Raw genomic sequence first — 21059 nt, 5'->3', positions numbered from 1 at the left:
TTCGTCCCAAAGGCTGTCCATTACTGGCTTGGTGCCAATGGTCGGGGGCGGGGGGAGGTAAGAGATCATATTCTCACCAGTTCCCTACTGGTCTGCTCTAAGGTCTCTGGGGGTTTTCTTTGTGGCCAGTACTGGGCCGCCTCAGGAGCCTCTAGTGTTAAGTGGTAGATAAAGCAGGCATGGCCCATACAGGCTGCTCTATTCCAGCCTCAGGTCCTATGGTCCCTGGCTTTGGGAGGCAGAAGTTTCCTTGTGGGCAGAGTTGAGGAGGGCTGCAAAATAGGAAGTTGCGTGACTCTCATAAACTCAAACACTGGGGTTGGGGGCAGGAGAAGGAGAAGAAGTGACCTAGGGAAGAGCAGCCAGGCCCCTTGGGGAAAGGGATGGGGCTCCAACATGGCATTACTTCAGGTCCTGGCCTTTTTCAGCACCTTAGCGTCCTAGACAGTCAGGACCCCGGTAGAGTGCAGTTGTTTATTTTATATGTTCACACACTGGAAAAGCTGCTGGGCCCTAGCCCACTCCCACCTTCCTCCCCTGGGGGCTAGGCCCCCCCACCCCCCCATAAAGGGAAGTAATACTGAGGAGTAGCCATACAGGTTGTGAAGCCAGGGCTGGGGCCAAAGGTCTCGGCCCCAGTCTCCCACAGTCACCAAGGCCCCTTGAGTATCAATAAATAACCCAGGTCCAGCCACGGTTCGCTCACTCTTCACTGTCTAACTTGAGGCTGATGCTTCGAGTCTTGCCCCTGGCCAGGGTGGTGGGAGGTGTTCCTGGACCCTCACGGTCCACCTGGCTGGGGCCTCTGGAGCGAAGCAGCTGGCTCTGCTTACGGAGGAAGTCCACAGGGGCAGCCACAGCATAGCTGCTCTTGGCCAGAGCAGCTCTTGGAGGTCCTGAAGGGGCGTGGGAGTGGGAGCCTGCCTCCAGCTGGCCCAAGTGGGCCACATAGCCATCTGACAGGAACTGTGGGCAGAAGGAGGCAAGGATGAGGGGACTGCCAGCCTCAAGCCATACTGTGCCCTCCCTGTTCTCCCGAGGCCCCGGTACAGGATAGGGTGACTGGGTAAAGCCGGCGAGTGGCAGCCTGGCCAGAAGCCTTCTCCCAGGATGTAATATCCTCAGACCGAGCCAGGCACCTTGGCTCTACTGCTCAATCTGACTCTCTGGACCTGACTCATCCTCAAGCTGGCAGCTTGGGGAAATAACAGCATTTCGCACTCAGGCCTAGCCCCGAGCCTTTGACCCTTGCTGTAGGATAATGAGTACAGATAGTACTAGATCATTCATAACGCACAGCAGAGGCTCAGAAAGGTCAGTGCGCCTGTCCAAGGCAGGATGGGGATCGGCATCTGGGACCTTGAACAGTCACAGCCTCTATAGTCAACTTCTACTTAGTACACAGCAAGTACAGCCCCTGTCCCAGATGGAACATCCCTGGAGCCAAAAAGGGCTTACATCTGCCCTCTCTTGTAGGACTCAACACACTACCTGGGTCCTGAAATCCTGTTCCCAGCCTTCCCTTGGCTCTCACCTGACACTGTGCCTGCAGCTTACGCACAGCGCGGCCAACAATGTAGGTTTGGCTTGGAGACAATCCCAGTGCAGCATACACTGCAACATCTTTTGGTGACCCATATCCAGCCACGATGTTCAGTTCTACCTGTGTTGACAAGCCAGTCAGCAGCCCTGCCAGGGGAGCCATAGGGCTGAGGGCGGGCCATGCATTCCCCAGTTGCTGTTTCAGGGGCACTGCTATTTGTGAGGAGATGGGGGCAAGGCCCTAGGCCTTGTCTCCCCTGTTGGCCTTAAGGACAAGGACCTTCAGGAAAGCAGAGCTACAAACACTGCTTTAGGTCTCAGTTGATGGGAGTGGGGCAGCTCTCGTGTGGAATGGGGTGTGGGCAGGTTGGGACCATTCTCAGCCACAGTACCTCTTGCACCAGGCTCTGTAGAAACATAGCTTTCTGCCGCAGTGGGTCATGAGTGAGGCCATCACAGAAGGAGACAACGCCGTGGGGGAAGTTGTGTTGCGACAGCCAGGCTACCACACGGTGCTTTTGCATGTCAGGCCGGCCGGTCACGTACACAATCAAGTAGCCTGAGTCCTGCCAGTGCCTGTAGATGGAGGCCTGTCAGCTCCACAGTCTGGAGTGATGACCAGTCATTGTGGCCAGTGGGGCTTAGGGTCCTACCTGACCACGTCCACAGCGCCAGCGCGCACCTTGGGATCGCTGCCCATGATAGAAACACTGGCAGTGAATGAGCCGTCAATGCTGAACACTACGGCCTCTGTGCCTCGGGCCACCACAGTCAGACAGCACTCAGCATAGGTGTGGTCGCCCCTGTGGTCCAGGGAGGCATGGCATGAGTGGAGTGGGACTAGGCTGGCAGAGCCCCGGCCCTCCAGGAGCCCAAATGCCGGCTGCTCACCTGACCACCATGCGCACAGGGTAGACGCCAATGCCCAGTGCACGTTCTGAGGGCACTGGGAAGGTGAGGCGGCCTGAGCTGTTGGTGACCTCCGTGCCGAAGTGAATCCACTTGCCTGACAGGGGCTGGGTCATGACATAGACGTCCACCTGGAAGGTATAGACAGGGCTATGGGGGCAGCGCTCTGTGCACCATTTTACAGGTGGCTGAGAGCAGAGGGCGACTGGGCAGGGAGGGGTTCAAGCCCCACAGACCAACAGCTGTTCGGGCAAGGCAGAAAACACCAGGAGCACGGGCATCTGGTTCTGACCTTCTCTCCAGTGAGTGTGACCACATCCAGTGGCCCATACATGAAGCGCCCATTCAGCACCTGGGGACGGCCCTCACATACCACTGTGTCACTTGCCCGATGGTTGGAAGTGACATTCTGGTGGGAAAGAGAGGGCGAGTAGAGACTGGATGAGGACACAGGGAGGAAAAGCTGGTGTAGGGGAGATTCAGGGCCACTCTGAGGGTGGGGCATGAAGCAGGTAGGGCTGCCATGGGAGGCCACGGAGGCCGTGGACTCACATGCAGTGTGTGGCTGGGGAGCTTAGCTTTCTGACCGCCAGAGCCAGGCAGGATGCAGAGGATGTTGGGAGAGGGCGAATGAGGATACCAACCAGAGCTCAGAAGAAACAGGCAGAGGAAACCGAGGTTTCCAGGGGCAGAGCCAAGGCAAGGAGGCTATGAGGCCAGGACCCTGAGGGTGGGACTTGAGAGGATGCCGGGGAGATGCTCAAGCTGGTTCCTGGCAGCCGGGCACATACCCGGATCTTGACCTGCGTGCGTTTGCGTTGCCACTTCTCCCTGGGGAAGGCAGGACTGTAGATGGATGGTTCCTCACACTCTGTCAACTGTGGCTGCTCCTTCTCAATGACCTGCTCAGGACACCAAGCAGGAAACGATAGCCCTCCTCCATAGTCCTAGGCTTCCTAGCCTCTGGCCCACATCCCTGGCTTCACTCACCTGGCGCAGAATGAAGGCCACTACATCGGCTGACTCCCAGTAGCTGGCGTGGAAGAGGTGGGGCAGCGTGACCGTGGGGAAGGCGGTGAGTGCCTCAGGGCAGTACAGTGAATAGTCGATCCGCTTGGTTCCCCACCAGCGTTCCAGGACTACACAGCCATGGTGGGCAGTGAGTCAGGGTGGCCTGCTGCCCACTGCCCATCTACCTGGCCAATGGGGGTTCTTCCCTCCCTCCCTTCTGTCTACCTCGGACACTGTATACTTTATGAAATGACACTCTTCCAGATAGGCTGATAGTGCAGGCTAGTAGCTAGCTGACTTACTCTTAACCACCTCGCTGGTGGTGCTGGGGGCCGCTGGCTGGGCTGCTGGCTCACTGCCTAATTCACTGCCCTTCCAGAAGGCACCGCTGGCCGAGGTGGGCGTGGAGGGGACCATCGTCTCCAGCTCTTCCAGGAAGAGGCCCGAGTGGGTCTGCAAAGTGTCAGCTGGGGGCGAGGACCAACCTGAGCACCAGGCTGGGCATAGCTACCCGCCCCCCCCACGCACCCCCACACACCCCGTCTCTTCTTCCAGAAGTCCCAGAATAACTCAGCTCCTGGGCCTCTACTGTCTGCCCTTTTAGCCTCTGCTTGGATGAGGCCGAAGACTTTAAGGGTTTTTGTTTTGTTTTGCCCCCAGGGGAGGCTCTGGCTATACTCTATAGTCAACTACATTCCTACCAGAACGCCTGCCACCCCCAAACATGCAAACACATACATGCTCCCCTCTAGTACATGCAACCAAGTGACACTGACATGCCAGTGCCCCTTAGTCTCCTCTAGATTAGTCACTGGCTCTTACTTGACACAGGTCAAAAGGCCCGGGGAATCCTGATTGCCTATGGGACGAGGGGAAGGAACCTTGCATTGGGGAGGGGTGACATGAGAGGTTACCTATTATGTGGGGGCCCTGTCCTTTACTGTCTCCCTTTCTCCCCTTAATTTTGGCTGGGAGAGGGGTGGAGTTGTACCCAGCAGCAGGGATGAGCCATCTCCTAGGGGAAACTTCTGGTAACGAGGTACAGCCAGGGGGGCGATAGCCTGGAACTTGGGGGCCAGCAGGGGCTCCAGGCGGGAGGCACAGGGGTCAGCGGCATGGAAGAGGTTGTAGATCTGCTCGCAGGCTGGACGCATCTGAGCCACTGTGTACCCATCAGACAGAGAAGGGGGCGCTTTTGTTTGCTTGTTTATAGATAGGGTTTCTCTATACAGCCCCGGCTGGCCTAGAACTCACTCCTTAGACTAGACTGGCCTTGAACCCACAGAGATCCATCTGCCTCTGCCTTCCAAGTGCTGAGATTAAAGGTGTTTGCTACTATGCCCGGCCTGGGAGGGGTGGTGCGTGGGGAGGGGTATTGCAGAGGTCTCCTGGCCAAGTAGCAGTGAAAGCCTTCAGTAGTTGTTGTATTATGGGATGGAGCACTTCCTTTAGAAAGTGTGGGCCCTGGGCTGGAGAGATGGCTCAGCCGTTAAAGGCTAGGCTCACAACCAAAAATTTAAAAAGTATGAGCCCTTTAAAAAGAAAAAAAATTCTTTAATTTCCTTTTAGATTTATCTATTTTTGTGTATGAGTGTTTTGCCTGCATGTATGTATGTGCATGCTTGATGCCCATGAAGGTCAGAAAGGGGTATCAGATGCTTTTCAAGAGACTTACAGTTGTGAATTGCCATGTGGGTGCTGGGAATTGAACCCAGGTCCTCTGCAATAGCCAATTTTCCAGCCTTGAGAGCCCTTTCATACACAGAATACCGTTTCTCCTGATCCACTTTGGGACATAGCCTTTGCATATCCTTTCTGGGCCCTCCACTTCCTCTCTCTAGCCAGAACATTACTTCAGAGTGAGGAAGAAGAGTAGTAAATACCCCTGTTGCAGGTGAACCCGCAGGGTTAGCAGAGATGGGGAAGGAGCAAACAGAAGCAGAGGAGGGCCACCCCCTCCCCAAGGGCTCACCCTCCAAGGCGGGCATCACGGTTTTACGTAGAGCCAGCACCAGGCCCAGTGGGGAGCCGAAGAGGAAGAAGCCTGAGACCTTGAAGTCCAGGCGAGCAGCGTTAGTGGGGCCGTCATGAGGAGCCTCAGAGCTGGCAGGTGGACAGGAGGCTGTGCTTGCCCGACGGGGCTCTCCAGAGGAGGTAGCTGTGGAAGCTACCTGCAGGCTGTAAGGGAAGGGGAAGGAGACAAACATTCAGTGCTATTGCCTCTGAGGTCCAGCCTATGCTCTGAGCAGTGGTTATTGGGCAGGGATGTCACCTGTTCTGAGAGCCGTCAGACTCAGGATTGGCCATGTCACTGGAGGTACGTTGAGCAGGTAGGGCTGAGGGTTCTGGGCTGGCACGACCCAATACCTCCACCCCATCCGCCAGTGGGTCCCGTACTGGACCGACATCTGGGGAGAGCATCTCGTTCTAGGAGGAACAAAGGACAGAAGCATCCTTAGGCCTGAAACCATCAGATTCCTAGTGAATTTGGAAATGAGGAGACAGGCTTGGGGTTGGATCGGGCAGAGTCCCAGAAGAGAATCAGCTTTGCAGCTGGGGCCCTGCCCAAATGCTAAGAGGCCATATTCCAGGGGGGCAGAGACCTAGAGATGGAGACAACCCCCCTCCTGAGGAGGCTGGGTTTGGCCACACTGACCATGCTCCCACGGCGGCTGCTGCCCCGGCTCCCTGTGCCTGCACTGGCACTGTGGCAGAGCGCATCAAAGCCCAGGATGCCACCAACACCATCGCCGATCAGCACCACCTGGGTGAGAAGGTGGCACAACTGAGAGGCTCTGTCACCACCCAGTTGGGGCCACAGCTGCACAGGTACTGGATGCTTCCTGGGAGCATGTCTAACCCCTGACCTGCCCGCAGAAACCTGTGCCCTCCGATGAGCGCAGGAAGGCTGCATAGGCCTGGTTGGTGCGAGCGATGACGGTGGCCACGGCACCCTGGTAGCGGGAAGATGAGGTAGCCAGCAGTGGCAGGGCAGCCAGCGGAATGTGGTCCTGGGAGCGGGACAGGCTATCACCGTCATGACTGTACGGGCTCAGGCTGCAGGGGGAGAAGGTGTGGTGGGTGGGTGGGTGGGTAAGGGCCTTCAGCTTAACCACTGCCACCAACTCCCCTGGGCCTGGCTATCAAGTGTCGTTTATGTGGTTGTCAGACCTGGAGGCATTTGAGGTGGACCCTACTTGTATCCAGGCATGATGATGCACCCTGTGATCCTAGCACTCTAGACCAGTGGTTCTGAGCCTTCCTAATGCTGTGACCCTTTAATACAGTTCCTCAAGTTGTGATTATTTTTGTTGCTACTTCCTAAGTGTAATTTTGCTGTTAGAAGTTGGAATGTAAATCAGTGTTTCCCCAATGGTCTTTGGGGGGGTTCCTGACCCACAGGTTGAAAACCATTGCTCTGAACTAGGAGGATTCCCACAAGCTGAGGCCAATCTCAGTTATAAGAAGTTCCATGCCAACCTGGCTGTAGTGAGACCATGTCTCAGAAAAGCAAAGTCAGGGACTGGAGAGATGACTCAGCAGTTAAGAGCAGCAGCTGCTCTTCCAGAGGACCTGGGTTTGACCCCCAGCACCCACATGGCAGCTCCAGGATGCTGTCTGGAACTCCAGTTCCTAGAGTATCAGCTATCCTCTGGTCTCTGAACACATGTGTTGCACAGATATACATGTAGACAAAACACCCATACACATAAAATGGCAATAAAAGCAAAATCAAAGCCGTGCGTAGTGGTGCACGCCATTAGTCCCAGCACTTGGGAGCCAGAGGCAGGCGGATTGCTGTGAGTTAGAGGCCAGCCTGGTCTACAAAATGTGTCCAGGACATCCAAGGCTACACAGAGAAACCCTGTCTCAAAAAACCAAAAAAAAAAAAAAAAAAAGAAAGAAAGAAAGAAAGAAAAGGAAAAAAAAAGAAAAGAAAAAAGAAAAAAAGAAAGAAAAACAAACAAATTAAACAAACCAATATAGAACTGGTCTATTTGTGACCAGGACTGATCCAGGTATGTGATTTCTCTTTCTACCCCAGGCCCTCCCTGGTCTTGGGAGTCCCCCAGATAGATGACTGTCCCCCTGCCCTTCCACCCCTAGCCAGTACTTGGAGACGAGGGCATAGGCAGCTGCGCAGATGGGTGGGCAGGGCACCAGCCGCAGCGCCACGTGGCCCAGGGCCTCGGGGAAATGGACTCGGGTGACGGCCTCAAAGGCTGTGCTCAGTGTTTGCACATCGGCCTGCTTGGAGTTGGTGTCTCCAGGGCCAGAGTCCAGGATGCTGCCGCTGTGTAGGATGAGGAAGAGGGCGTGCACAGAGCATGCCTCAACCCCTAGATCCCCTGCTCCATCCAGGCCCTGAGGGACACAATGAGGTATGGGATGTCAGATCAGTGGCCAGTCAGCAAATGGGGAGAGTGTGGGCATGGGGCAGTTGAACACACTTGCCTCTGAATCCCTGGGAGCACGGGCCCCATCTTCAATGTCTTTGGTAGCCGTGACTGCAGGATCTAAGGCAAGGGAGAGCCGGTGAGGGGGACTCTGGGCGTGATGACTGCCTGATGCTCCCTATCTTACTCTCACCCAACCTCCAGGCTATTTTACATTCTAGGCTTTTCCTCATGCTGGCCCTGGGATGCTGCCCCAAAGTGTTTGGCAAATGTCTCATCCTGACCCACCTGACATAGTAAACCACAGGATTGGGGATTCAGTGATAGAGCACTGGCCTAGCAAGCACAGGGGGTGAGTATTTTACCTCCAAATAAAATCACAAAAGCTAAACAAAACAGCATCAGCAACCACCTCAGGGAAACAACATTAGAGCCACAAGCCACATGTGTCTCTATATATTGAAATGAATTAAAATATACAATGTAAGAAAAAAAACCCACCCCACATTCTAAGTGCCTGCTAGTCACATGGGGTGGCTCAGACTTAGAACAGTTCCACTGTCTTTGTTCCTTTGGACAGCATTGGTTCAACCCTTTAAACCCAGTGTAGACCTGAGCACCGATGGGAAGTCCTCCTGGGTACCCAGGGGGTCAGCCCTTCCCCGGTGCCCCTTGAACCTATCTGCACTCTTCTCACCCGTCATTCCACCTGTCTGTCGTCCACTGGCCATCTAAGTATTGATGGGAACTCTCTCCAGATTGGCACTCCCCTCCAGCCCTGTTCCCTTAGGGCTGAGCTATTGTGAGTCCCTACCGCACACAGGGTGCTGGTGTCTGGTATACCGAGATGTGGTCTTTACCTGGCACCCCCTCCACCTCGGATGGGGAGGCAAAAGCATCGATAAAATCATTGGAGTTCCACTTGGTCATCTCCTTCGGGAAGACCTCATCACTGTCCGAGAAGCCTTCTGAGGGGACAGGGGGTTTTGTCACGGGGTGGGGTGTCTTAGGAGCACTCCAATACCCACATCCTCCACAAATGTGGCTTCTATGCTGACCGTGAGCATCAAAGAATTCCTCCTCGGAGCTGTTCTCAGAGTCTCGGGCAATGTTCTGCATGCGCCACTCAGACAGGCTTTGTGGGGACACGCCACCTGCAGAACCACCTGGGCTTCAGCTTGGCAGCCCAGGTAGGGTGAGTAGGTCCTTCCCATCCCTGGCTCCTGTACCCCAGTCTCACCTCCATGTTGGGATGAGTAGGAAGAACGCGAAGATGAGGACCACTGCTTCCCAAAGCTGGCGTCTGGTGAGGCATCAGGGCCAGGAGGGGCCTCAGGCCCATCAGGGGTGCCAGGACTGCTGGTCCCAGGCCGGGCTTCAGTGCTGGCTTTCCCAGGGGTCTGGGCCTCTGGACCCTCACTGCCATTGTTGCACTTGGCCATGCGCTGGGCCAGCATGCGTGCAGTCTCCTCCTCCAGTGCCCGGATGTCAGCCATGCTCAGTTCTATCCACTCATCCTGCCAACACCAGGCCTGGCGATGGGCCCGAAGCATCACCCTGCGCAGGCCTGCAGATGCCCCAGACATCAGAACCGTGCCTCCCACCCCCATTTCCCTGCCAGTGCAGCTGCACACCTAGTCCTCAAGGTTAGGTAATAGCTCCTTTGGGCAATACCACCTACCAAGAACCACAACCAGAGCAGGGCCTGTGCTAGCTAGGGGACAGGGCAGGAGACAGGCATTTGTCTTCCTGTCCTTTCTGGTCTATTTTCCTGGACACTCTGAGCACCGACCCCCCGGCACTCTAGCAGACAGCACCAACAAGGCTTGTGGCTTGCTTTTCAGCTGGCTTCCTGCTGAGCAGCTAACAGTTAATTAAGGTGGCAACAGTTAATGAAATGTCATGGCTAATGAAGGTGTTAATAGTTAATGGAGATTCTGGCAACCCTCAGAGGGTGGAGTGAAAGACGATACCCATTCTGGGATATTTTCATCTGGAGAGAAAGTCAAGAAGACCCCAAAGAATCTAGGAAATAAAGTAATAATGGTTAAATTGCAAGCCTCTGGTAGGAAATGCATTAGCATCCTGATAGAGGTTATATGGCAATTTCCATTTTCCCATTTGTGCTTTTTCCAAAAACATTACAGGGAGTCGGCATGACTCTCCAAACTCAGTGTCCTTGTCTGCAAATGGGAATGGCCGTACCCCTTGTCTTAAAGGAGCATCAAGGGTGCTAAAGGAGACCCTGCAGCAATTCCTCGAGGATCTGGCCCACGTTAACCACTGAGGCACTGGCTGTCACTCTCTGTCCTCACCCCTTTCTCATGTCAGAAAGGAACAGTAAGGTGCTGAGATGGCTCACAGCTCGCTGGGACAGCTGCCTGTCGGGGGTCAGGAGTGGATGAAGCAGAACCCAGCTATGGGGCTCTACCACCTGGGGGTGGTCCTTCTCTGTGTGTGCACATGACCCACGTTCAGACCTGACAAGCAGGGCTGAGTAACACCTCTGGGAGTGTGGGGGGTGGGGTAGGGGGTTGGGGGGGTGAGTCCAGAAGAGGCTTACAACTGGGTCTTCCATATCAGGGCCATGGCTGTGACCCTGGGTGCTGGGTAAAGGAGGGTACCCTGAGGAAAATGGTAATGCAAGCCACACACTTCTTAGTTTGCAATCCTCAGCAAGTCCTGTGAGGGCTGGTGGCCCTCCTGAGAGTCTTAGTATTGACAAACTCATAGAGACTCTGCAAAGGCAGCAACTCCTAGCCAGGGTACACTATCCCCCCGCCCCACCCCAAACACACACACGTGTTCTATCCTAGATGGAATTGATAGCTTCATGCTGCCATGTCCCCAGTGGATGGAAGCATTCCTGGTTCTGAACATGGGCCTAGTGCATGCTGGGTACCACTCATCAGGATGCTCACCAACATCATGGATGAACTGCTCGATCTTGGCCTGCATGCCCCAGTAGCGGAACTCAACCTTGCACAGCTTATAGGCACACATGAGAGGTCCTGTCTGGGCTGCTGTCCGTGCCCAGTCATCAGCCAGCGGCCCTCGACCTGTCTTGGCTGATCGGTACAGCCGAGGGTCCTCTTCTGCTTTGTACTCTCCCGGGGCCACTGCATCCCGCACAATGTCGATGGTATCTGAAGGGGTTTCAGTCAGCACTAAGCAAACCTAGCCCCCTTTTCTATTTTCTACCCTGCCACCCCAAGGATTAGGAGGAAAGCCTTTCACAGAGAGATGAGACTTAGAACTGGGGCTTGTCTGAGACTGCCCACCAAAGCAACAGTAGAGGGCCCCAGAAGGCCTCACCCAGGATCCTCTGTCTTCTCTCAGCCCCACTCAGGTTGAAGACGTTAGGTTGCTGCCCTCCATCAGGCAAGTAGTAGGTCTCTATCTCAATGGAGAATTTCTCCACAAAGGGGCAGGTATACCTGGCAGAGGGCAGTAAGAAAGTCACTGCTGTGTCCATAAGACTGTTTCCTTCACAGCCCTGAGTCTGGTGGCGCCCACACTCACCGTGTCCGGGTGTACGGGTAAGCATTCCAGGACTCCTCTTCTACCTGTAGAGCAGCCTTGGGTAGCAGTGCCCGGAACCAGCCTGGGATGTGGGAACCCACGTGGTACACCTTGTGTGTGTACTGTCCGCTGCCTCCAGGCCCATCTGTGTAGGGCCGGTTCGCCAGGATCTCCACACCGCTGCCCTCACCACTAGACTCCTCTCGGCTCTTTTTCTGCAGCCCAGGACAGAGAATAGGGAACTTAGCCCCTAGCTTAAATCCTGGGGTCCTCTGGTTCTTTGCATAACCTTTTTTAAAAAAAAGTTTTATTCATTTTAAGCATATGAGTGTTTGCCTGCATAAATGGACATGCACCAATCTGGTGCCAAAAGAGGGCACTGGATTCCCAGGAATTAGAGTGGCAGTTGATTGTGAGCTGCCATGGGTGTGCTGGGAACAAAATCCAAGTCCCCTGCAAGAGCATCAAGTGCTCTTAACCTCCAAGCTATCTCTGCAGTCAGCACAGCCTTTTCAGGCCCCTGCAACTTCCTGGGGTTGGGATGGTAGGTTCTGCCCAATTCCCAGGGGGTTCTGGAACCTAGCACTCGATCTGGTCATGAAGTGGTTGGACAGTGAACTAGGATGTGTTGACAAACAGCACCTACTCCTGCCACAACTTAGGCTGCAGCAGAGGGAAATAGAAAACAGGAAGACAGTGAGCATGATAAGGAAAAGGAGGCACTGAAGGGTGAAGAGCTGGGAACAGAATGCTGGGAAGGTGGTCATCGAATGGCTTGAACATGGTGTGTGTGTGTCTGTCTGTCTGTCTGTGTGTCTCTGTGTGCATGTCTGTCTGTGTCTGTGTCTGTGTCTCTGCATATGTTTCTGTATGTCTCTCTGTGTGTGTGAGACTCTCTCTCTGTGTCTGTGTGTCTGTATGTCTCTCTGTGTATGCGTGTGTGTATGTCTGTGTGTGTGACTCTGTGTGTGTGTGTGTCTCTCTCTGAGCATGTGTGCACACGTGTCTCTCTGAGCGTGTGTGTGTGTGTGTGTGTATGTGTCTGTGACTCTGTGTGTGTCTCTCTCTCTCTGAGTGTGTGTGTGTGCGCGCGCGCGCGCGCGCGTGTGTGCCTCTCTGAGTGCGTGTGTGTCTGTGTGTGTGCGTGTGTGCCTCTCTCTGAGTGTGTGTGTGTGTGTGCATGTGTGTCTCTCTCTGAGTGTGTGTGTGTCTGTGTGTGTGTCTGTGGAGGGGCATGGAGGGTGAGGCCTCACAGCAAAGTAGTTTGTATGTGCTGGGTTATATGGAATGAAGAGCATGCTGAAGGAGCAGCTACAGGCCCACACCCCTCCACACCCCTGACTTGCCCCCTCATTCCCAGCTCCTGTGACATCCTTCATATCGGAAAAGCCTCCAGCTTTGAAGCCCAGATGTAGCCCACTCATCCCCCCAGGTGGGACATAGGCCTCTCTCCTCCCAGATGCATATTCTGTGGGCCTGGGGAGTAGACCTGCTTCTGACCCCCTGAAGCCCTGACAGCTTGGCTTGATCCAGCGTCTTTCTCATAGCCCAAGGCTCGATGCCCTTCCTCACCATCCAGTCCCTGCCACAGTTTGAAGGCCTGATCCACATGCCTCCTCTCTGATCTCCTGAGAATGCCGTAATTCTACACTTTTCCCTAGAAGCCCTTCATGCTTAAGCTACCTACTACGTAGTATCCCTGGCTCCCCAGTCTCCTCATAGACTGCATTCCCTTCCCCCACGGGATTACAGATTCTTAGGATTAAAGGAGACCATATGTGGGCTGTTCGGGCTGGGCATTTAATGGATGGAAAGCACCAGTTGGCCTTGGTTGCCCTTCTGTCCCTCTGTCCCACCCTTCTGCTTGAATATCAAAGGGATGCCTCTCTTTCCTCTTCTGGGCTACAGAATCCACTAACGGAATTGGTTCGGGGGCGGGGGGGGGGAGCGAGGGGGTACCCAGCGGGACTACCCCTGCGGCCTGTGAATTCCTTCTTTACTCCACCATGAAGCATGGCTCCAGCACAGCCTTCCCCACCATTCTCACCTGGATCATGTAGAGCTGGGCCACTTGGTACTCATCCAGGCTCATGGGTAGCAGGATGTGGTACTCCTTGATGAGCATCCTGAAGACGCTTCGCTGACCGCGCGCGGCCTCCGCTCCTCCTATCGCAGGGTACGGCGCGGCAGTCAGTGCAGGGCGGTGGTACGTGGTACCGAGTATTGCATGCCCGCCGAGGGGCTCGGGCCGAGGAACCCCATGCCCGGGCCTGCCGCGGGGGAGGCAAAGGCGAACCCAGCGTTGCCTCCCGCGCCACCGGAGCCCGGAGTCGAAGCAAGGCTCAGAGCTGACCTCTTTTCCACGCAGCCCCCGCCCCCCGCCCGCCTGTCGTCATGGCAACCGCTCGCTGACGCGGGCCCCCCAGAGTGGCGGACGCGGGCCGACAAGCCGCAAGGCCATCCTCGCGTCTCCACCGCAGCCGCGTCCAGCGCTTTCCGAAACAGCATCCCTCAGGGCCGCGCCCGCCTTCCAAGACCAGAACCTTGGGGACCCGCCCCCTTCACCACTTCATCCCCCCCAAAGTCGGGAGGGTTCTATGTACCCCACTCCTAGATCTCCACCTAGACCCTTGTCCCAAGGTGTCTCTCAGGGAGCGGCCTCCATGCACCTCTACAACTCTGCTAATGCTAACTTACCTTTCGGTGCCCAGATCCCCACCCCCCACCCACCCCACGACCCTCAAACCTGCCTTCACCACCCTAGTGGGTACCGGGGTCCTTAACTGTACCCTCGGTCTCCGCCGATTTTCCATGCGTCCTTGGAGCCACCCCATCATCTTCCCACGAGGTTGCCTATTCCAGGCTGGTGCAGGAGCGGTCCACTGGTATCCCTCCGGCCTCCGCCCTAGGAGGCCCGCTCTGCCCACCTGCGTCCCTGCCTGGCGCCACAGTTCCGCTGCAGACACCCCTCCCACCCCCATCTCGCACTCAGCGGGCAGGCAAGAGGCCCTCTGTCTCCACTTCCCTCTGCTCGGCGTCCCTGTCGCCAGGCGCGCTCTTAACCCTCCCGCTCACCGACGTCCCGGCTCACCTCTAGCTTCTGGCGGGCGCCCCTAACCCAGCCCAGGCATGGGCGGCCGGCCCCAAGGTGGGAGTCCGTTGTGCCCCAAGTCCCGGCCTCGGATTCCAGATGGAGCCCGACCCTCTGGAGGTGCAGAGCCGGCCCATAGCCGCGACCTTTTTCCCGGTCTGCCCGCCGGCGCCCCTGTTGTCCCTCCCCGCCGCGTCACTGCGGCCGCCCCGCCCCCTTCCTGGGCCCGACTAGTCCTTCCCACCCTAGCAGGGTCGGGGCAGCCCCGCCCGCGGCGCAGCTGGGTAGGCCCCTGCCTTCCTCCTCCAAGGCAGCTGGGGAAAGAGACCGGTCTCTAAATATCACTAAATATCAGTTCTTTATTTCTGTACTGTCTGGACCCCACAAGGATTCTCTTTCACTTCCCACCTTGGCCCAGTCAGGGCAGCCCTACTGTGTGTGTGGGGAGGGAAGAGGTGGAATTTGACCTGGCTGGCTCCCAGGTTAGAGGAAACGCTGCACCCCAAAGTAAGCCAGAAGTTGGTAGCTCTCCCTTGCCTCTGCCTAGGGTTGGGACTTCAGGGTTACTCCACTACTTACACATGCAAGGTAGAGGCCTCTGTCATTACAATTCTCTGGGCCATCTCCTTAATGAAGCCCAAGTCTTTCCCTACTTAGGCCTGCTAGGCTCTCAAATCTGGCCACCCACCTAACTGCTCCGACTCGGTACCAACACCAAGACATCGGGGGCTGGCTCACGGTGCCACACCCAGGCTGGTGGAGGTTTGTCGGGACAGTGGAGAAGCAGCATCAAGTCAGGGTGCTGGGGGAAGGGAGCCTCTAAGTGCCTCCCTGAAGAGTCAGCGACCTGGCCATTTAGAGTCTTCCAAGGACAATTTAGAGCAGAGGGTATTGTAGGGGCATTAGGGCATTCAAGGGAGAGGCTTAAGTGAACTGGTATTTCCACCCTGGCAGGCATGCCTGCCAATCCAGAGGAAGGGCCCTTTAGGCTCAAGCGGCCCAGCAGTGCCTCCAGCTGTGTGTGGAGGCAGCCAAGGCCCTGCGCTGCCCCCTGGCGGCACCGCACTACGCAGGCTTCCCCACAGCTGGTGTTCTGGCCTTTCGGCTACACCCGCAGTTGGAAGGCTCAGAGCAGGAGGTAGCAAAGGACAGGATGGGAAGGCAAAGCTAGGTTCAAGCAGCCCCCCTCCCACTTCCGGCTCCGCCTTTCCCCATCTGCCCGCCGCGCTCGGGCTTCCCCGAGGAACCACACACAGAAAGGCTCAGAGCTAAGAGAACGACTCCAAATCATCTTTTATTTATACAAAAAGGGCATATTTAGTAAAAGACACACCAAAAAAAGAGTCGGCTGTGGCCCCAGAAACAGGGCAGGGAGGCCTTTTGCACTCCCATCGGAGGGCGGGGAGGAGGCCTGGACTAGGAGCAAGTGCGTTGTGGTGGGGCCACAGAAAGGAGCAAGCTCCAGCTGGACGGGCACCGAGAGCCGGTCATAGGTGGGTCTCCCAGGGGCCGCTCTGCTCTCTCCTGCAGAGGGAGGGGCCCCGTTTGCACAGCCAGCTGGAGGAAGATCTGCTACCTGGTTCCTGGAGGGCACCCCCAAGGGACACAGGACAGGAAGCCCAGGATAGGAAGCAACTTCGGGCGAAGGCCAGGGAGAAGCAGGTGCTCTGCCGCGGCCGGAAAGGTCCCGACGAAGAGGCCAAGGTGCTTCCTGTTACGTGCGGGCGTTGCGTTCTGTCTCTGCCAAGCACTCTCTGACGAGTGCGCGAGCGTGGATGATGCCTGGGATGGGGAGGGAACAGGGTCTCAGCAACCTTCCACAGCCACAAGCCCCACCCTTCAGAGCAGACCCCGCCCTCTCCGCCCGCCCCTTCATGGTTCAGCAAGAGCAGCCCTAATCTGATGAGCTTAAGGGTTTAGGTAATCTTCAAATTCACCCCGAGTTCCCAGGCACCTTCTTGGAAACTGACACAAGTTCATTTCAAACACCTCCCTGTGTACAGGTGCTAGTCCACCCTAGGCTGGCTCAGGTGTCTATCCTCCATCCTTAAGAAAATGTCTTAATGTTCAGTATCTGGGCCCTGGACACAGGCGGGCTTGTGGCTTCACTGACCTCGCTTCAGGCGCTCCATGGCACTCTTGCTACCAGCATAGGTGGGCCGGATCTCTTTGCCCATCTCCTCTATGACAGACAGCAGGTCCGTGTAGGTGCTCTGAGAGCCCTGGGAACCGGGTGGCTTCATCGCCTGTGTCAAAAGAAAACAGGGAAGTTGACCTCAGACCCCGAGGGGATCTCCTGTCCTCATCCATAAGCCAGCTCTTGGCCACACTCACCTGTACATACCCCATGGAGGGCGGTCCAAAGTCATTAAACAGTGGCCTGAAAGGTGCTGCTGCTCCTGGCACTGAGCCCGACGGCGATGGGACACTTCCGGCTGCAAGAGCAGGAGGAAGAGGTCAGAGTGTGACAAGGGCCTCATCACAGCATTCCTAACCCCGGACCGTTCGCCTGACTATCTCCAAAAGGCATGCTTCTTCATTCCAACGCTGAACAACTTCAGAGACACTTTCCTCCCCCCGCGCTCCACCTACCATCTCTACGTGACCACGCCCACTTCTCTGGCTAGCAAACTGAGGCTGAGCAAGGCTCGCCTAGCAGGCCCAGTATTGCAAAACTCGGGCTGTTTCTCTTCGAGACCTCGACTGCCGGGACAAGGCGAGCAAGGGTGGAGTTGGAGCCTCACCTGTAGGGACCGGGGTGCCTGGTCCAGGGGTGCTGGAGCCCGGGGTACTGCTGGGGGCGGGTGCGATAGGTTTGTAGGACATCCCAACTCCTGGGTCCGGCGGCCGCCAGCCGGCCGCTCCTCTGGGGTTGGCTGTCCGGCCGCTCCGGCGCACTCTGATTGGCAAGCGAGCTGCACGCCCCTGGTAAATAGAGCTTCGGCCGGAAGGGCGGGCGAGCACGGCCGCTCCTTACTCTCGATTGGCGCGCCCCGCTGTCACTCGAGCCTCCTCATTGGCTGAGCCCTGCCCCCGCAGGCCGCAACCGCTGCCGATTGGCCGCCACCTTCTGGACCTCGCACCTGTCTGCCCCGGATTGGGCGGTGACCGCCTTCCTCCTCAATTGGCGAGTTCGGGGCCCGGGGCCGGCGCGCTTTCAATCCGATTAGTCCTGAGGTCCGAGAGGCGGGGCCTCGGCAGCGGGCCAGTCTGATCCCAGCGGTTTGCTCTAGTGGTGTAGGGCCGATCGCCGGACACACTCCGTCTTCACCGCCTTGCGCTTGCCCTCTGCAGTGGACACCGAAGGCTACGGCTTCCACAGTGTGAGCCCTCCGCCCCACCCCGAGCGTTTTACGTCACCTTTCACCGGTTCATCAACCCCCCTTTTTTTTCCGTCTCTGCGCATGCGCGCGCCTCAGGCCTCTGTTTGTTCCCATGACAACGGGTCCCTCACCATAAGTCATTACCACGTTCTGTCTCTAGGTTCGTTTGACTCTTAGGTCTAGGCAGTTGTTGGGACCAGGGGAGCCAACGACACCGCTGGAGACCTGAACCCTGACAATGACAGGGCGTCCGGGCATCAAGGACTGCTTTGAGGAAAGTTAGGACCTGGGTCAAGGCCCTTGGTTGGAATCTCAGCCCCTCCTTAGCAAATTCTTTCTTGACTCTTATTTTGGAGGGTTGGGTGGATTGAGACAAGGTCTCAAGTAGACCACCCAGTCTGTGTAGCATGACCTTGAACTCCTGCCAAGCCACCTACCAGATGCTAGGGATTACAGCACAGACCACAGAGTTTCTGGCCTTAATATTCCTCAGTTTCCTCACTGAAACATGGATGTGGTAATCTCTGGGAACGAAGTTAGGAAGTGGGCAGAGCACTAGCGATGAAAGTTGGCCCCATATGGATAGAAGCAGACAGTTGATTCTGTACCCATTGTTCTAACTTCATTAAGCTACCTGGCCATTCAATTAAAGGAAACTTTTGTGCCAGGCAAAGGCACACACCTTTAGTCCCAGCACTTGGGAAGCAGAGGCAGGTGGGTCTCTGTGAGCTCTAGGCCAGCCTGGTCTACAAAGCAAGTCCAGGACAGCCAGGGATGTTACACAGAAAAACCATGTCTCAACAACAACAACAACTTAAAAAATAAACTTTTGTGCAGGGTGTGGTGGCACACACCTTTAATCCCAGCACTCGGGAGGCAGAGGCAGGCGGATCTCTGTGATAGAGGGAGGGAGGGAGAGAGAGACCAGCCTGGTCTACAAAGGGAGTCCAGGACAGCCAAGGCTACACAGAGAAACCCTATCTCGAAAAAACAAAAACAAAAATAAATAAATAAACTTTTATGTATATGAGTGTTTTGCCTTCATGTATGTCTGCAGAACTTGTGAGCCATCTCTTCAGCCCCAATTCAGTTAAAAACAAAACAAAACAAAAAACCCAAGGGGTGCTGCAGAGACTGATGCACCAACCAAGTACCATGCATGGTGAGGACCTAGACCCCCTGCTCAGATGTAGTCTATAGGCAGCACAGTCTGCTTGTGGGTCCCATAATAATGGGAAGTAGGGGCTCTTCTGACGTTGATCACTTCCCCCTGGGGGTGCGGCTTTGCCAGGCCACAGAGGAAGAGGATACAAGCAGGCTATATGAGACTTGATAGGCTGAGGTCAGATGTTAGTGAAAGTGGGCACCCCTTTCTGAGGACTGGGGAGGGAGGGAGGGAGGGAGGGAGGATGGGACCAGGAGGTAATGAGAGAGGGGCCTACAATCAGGATGTAAAATAAATTAAAAATAAAAATTCAAAACAAAACAAAACAAAAAATCAAAAGAGGCTGGAGAGGTGGCTCAGTAAGTAAGCGCATGCACACAGCTCTTCCAGAGGACCAGGGTAAGAATCTCAGCATTACACGCCAGCTGTGACTGCATTTCCAGTGGACCAATGTCCTGTTCTATTCTTGCTGGGTACCAAGCAAATGTAGTACACAAACATACATTCAGGCAAAAACACCCTAGACATAAAAATAAGTCTTGCAGAGCGTGGTGGTACACACCTTGGTTGTCCTAGACTCACTTTGTAGACCAGGCTCGCCTCAAACTCACAGCAATCCTCCTGCCTCTGCCTCCCTGAGTGCTGAGATTAAAGGCATGTGCCACCACACCCAGCCGATGGTGCACATCTTTATTTATTTATTATTTATTTTTGGTTTTTCGAGACCGGGATTTTCTGTGTGGCCTTGACTGTCCTGGACTCGCTTTGTAGACCAGGCTGGCCTTGAACTCACAGTGATCTGCCTGCCTCTGCCTCCCACAGTGCTGGGATTAAAGGCGTGCACCACACCGCCCAAGTGCACATCTTTAATCCAAGCACTCAGGAGGCAGAGGTGGGTGAATCACTGAGTTAGAGGTGAGCCTGGTCTACAAAGCAAGTTCAAGACAGCCAGGGCTGTTACACATTGAAACCCTGTCTCAATAAAATAAAAGAAGTCTTTTTTTTTTCCCCCAAGAGAGGGTGTCACTATTTAACAGGTTTGCCTTGAACTCACAGAGATCTTCTGGCTCCCGAGTGCTCTGACTAAAGACATATGCCACCATTCCCAGTTAAATAAATCTCCTCTTTAAGACTATTAAAAATGAAACCAAAAACCTCAAATTAAAAAAAAAAAAAATAACAGCATTTAGTAGAGGCCTCTTTAGAATTCTCTTATACATAATTAAAATAGGGGTTGGGCATAGTGGTGAGAGCTTGGAACCTCAACAGAAGCTAGAGGCTCATGAATTCAGGGCCAGCCTGGCCCACACAGAGCCGGTCTCAAAAAAAGAACAAACAAAAAAAAAAGAGCTGTCCAGGTCACTCAAGACCAATCCCCAATGTGGGAAAGACTTCAGTGGGCGGGAGGAGTGTGTGAAGAGGGGCTGCTGGGAAATACTCTTCTTTTAGGAATGGCCAGCCCCCCTCCTCTCGACCTTAAGCCTTCCTGCTCTCTCCATTGCTCCATATGTTCATCTGTTGGGCCTGAATAATATGCAAATGAAACAAAATACCATGGACTGAGTAGTTTAAATTGAGAAGATTATTTTTGCACGGCTTAGGGCCTAAAAATCTGAGTTCCTGGTTTGGGCTTTCTTTCTGGCCCCGTACAGTGTTTCTAGATAGGAGCCCTGCCCTTTGACCTTTAGCTTTCACTTGCTTCCTGGACCTACTTCTAGATGCAGCTACTGTGGGAACTAGGGGTTCACACGTGACTGTAAGGGAACATATAAGCATTCAGCCCTTAGTATCTGGAGGAAGTGGAAGAGGGGCCCAACTCTGTGCTACAGCAATTTTAGAGTGTGGCAAAGGGCCAGTTTGTCAATGGAATGCTTCCCCAGGCCTGGGAGAGCATGTGTGCGTGTGTGTGTGTGTGTGTGTGTGTGTGTGTGTGTGTGTGTGTGTGTTGGCATGGGAATGAGTCAAGTCTGTATGAGTGAGGAGACCAGAGGAGAGTGTCCAGTGCCTTCATCTACTGTTGTTTGTCTCATTACCTTGAAACTGAGTGCGTCATTGAAAAAAAAAAGCTCACATTGCAGTCGGGCATGGTGGTGCACGCC

The 21059-nt window shown here is 55.2% G+C and overlaps 2 protein-coding genes across 2 annotated transcripts; both read right to left on the bottom strand.

The window, feature by feature from the left end:
- Positions 1 to 344: 344 nt before the first annotated feature.
- Positions 345 to 14673, bottom strand: Pitpnm1 (phosphatidylinositol transfer protein membrane associated 1). The gene is made up of 24 exons (XM_051145796.1): positions 14473 to 14673; positions 13429 to 13547; positions 11382 to 11596; positions 11175 to 11296; positions 10781 to 11005; positions 9100 to 9426; positions 8918 to 9013; positions 8720 to 8827; positions 7918 to 7979; positions 7577 to 7827; positions 6330 to 6519; positions 6119 to 6226; positions 5735 to 5889; positions 5435 to 5640; positions 4454 to 4624; positions 3765 to 3929; positions 3442 to 3590; positions 3243 to 3353; positions 2744 to 2860; positions 2434 to 2582; positions 2196 to 2345; positions 1935 to 2118; positions 1535 to 1663; positions 345 to 966 (listed from the first exon to the last, which is right to left on the bottom strand). Exons 2-24 carry the CDS (start codon positions 13504 to 13506, stop codon positions 703 to 705), a joined length of 3732 nt encoding a protein of 1243 aa, XP_051001753.1. The 5' UTR covers positions 13507 to 13547; positions 14473 to 14673; the 3' UTR covers positions 345 to 702.
- Positions 14674 to 16113: 1440 nt separating this feature from the next.
- Positions 16114 to 17727, bottom strand: Cdk2ap2 (cyclin dependent kinase 2 associated protein 2). The gene is made up of 4 exons (XM_051145795.1): positions 17217 to 17727; positions 16807 to 16907; positions 16586 to 16718; positions 16114 to 16254 (listed from the first exon to the last, which is right to left on the bottom strand). The coding sequence occupies exons 1-4, from the start codon at positions 17296 to 17298 to the stop codon at positions 16187 to 16189; spliced, it is 384 nt and encodes a 127-aa protein (XP_051001752.1). The 5' UTR covers positions 17299 to 17727; the 3' UTR covers positions 16114 to 16186.
- Positions 17728 to 21059: the final 3332 nt, after the last annotated feature.

Source organism: Acomys russatus, chromosome 5 (assembly GCF_903995435.1).
Source record: "Acomys russatus chromosome 5, mAcoRus1.1, whole genome shotgun sequence".
Taxonomy (NCBI): domain Eukaryota; kingdom Metazoa; phylum Chordata; class Mammalia; order Rodentia; family Muridae; genus Acomys; species Acomys russatus.
This window is presented reverse-complemented; position numbering and strand designations above follow the sequence as displayed.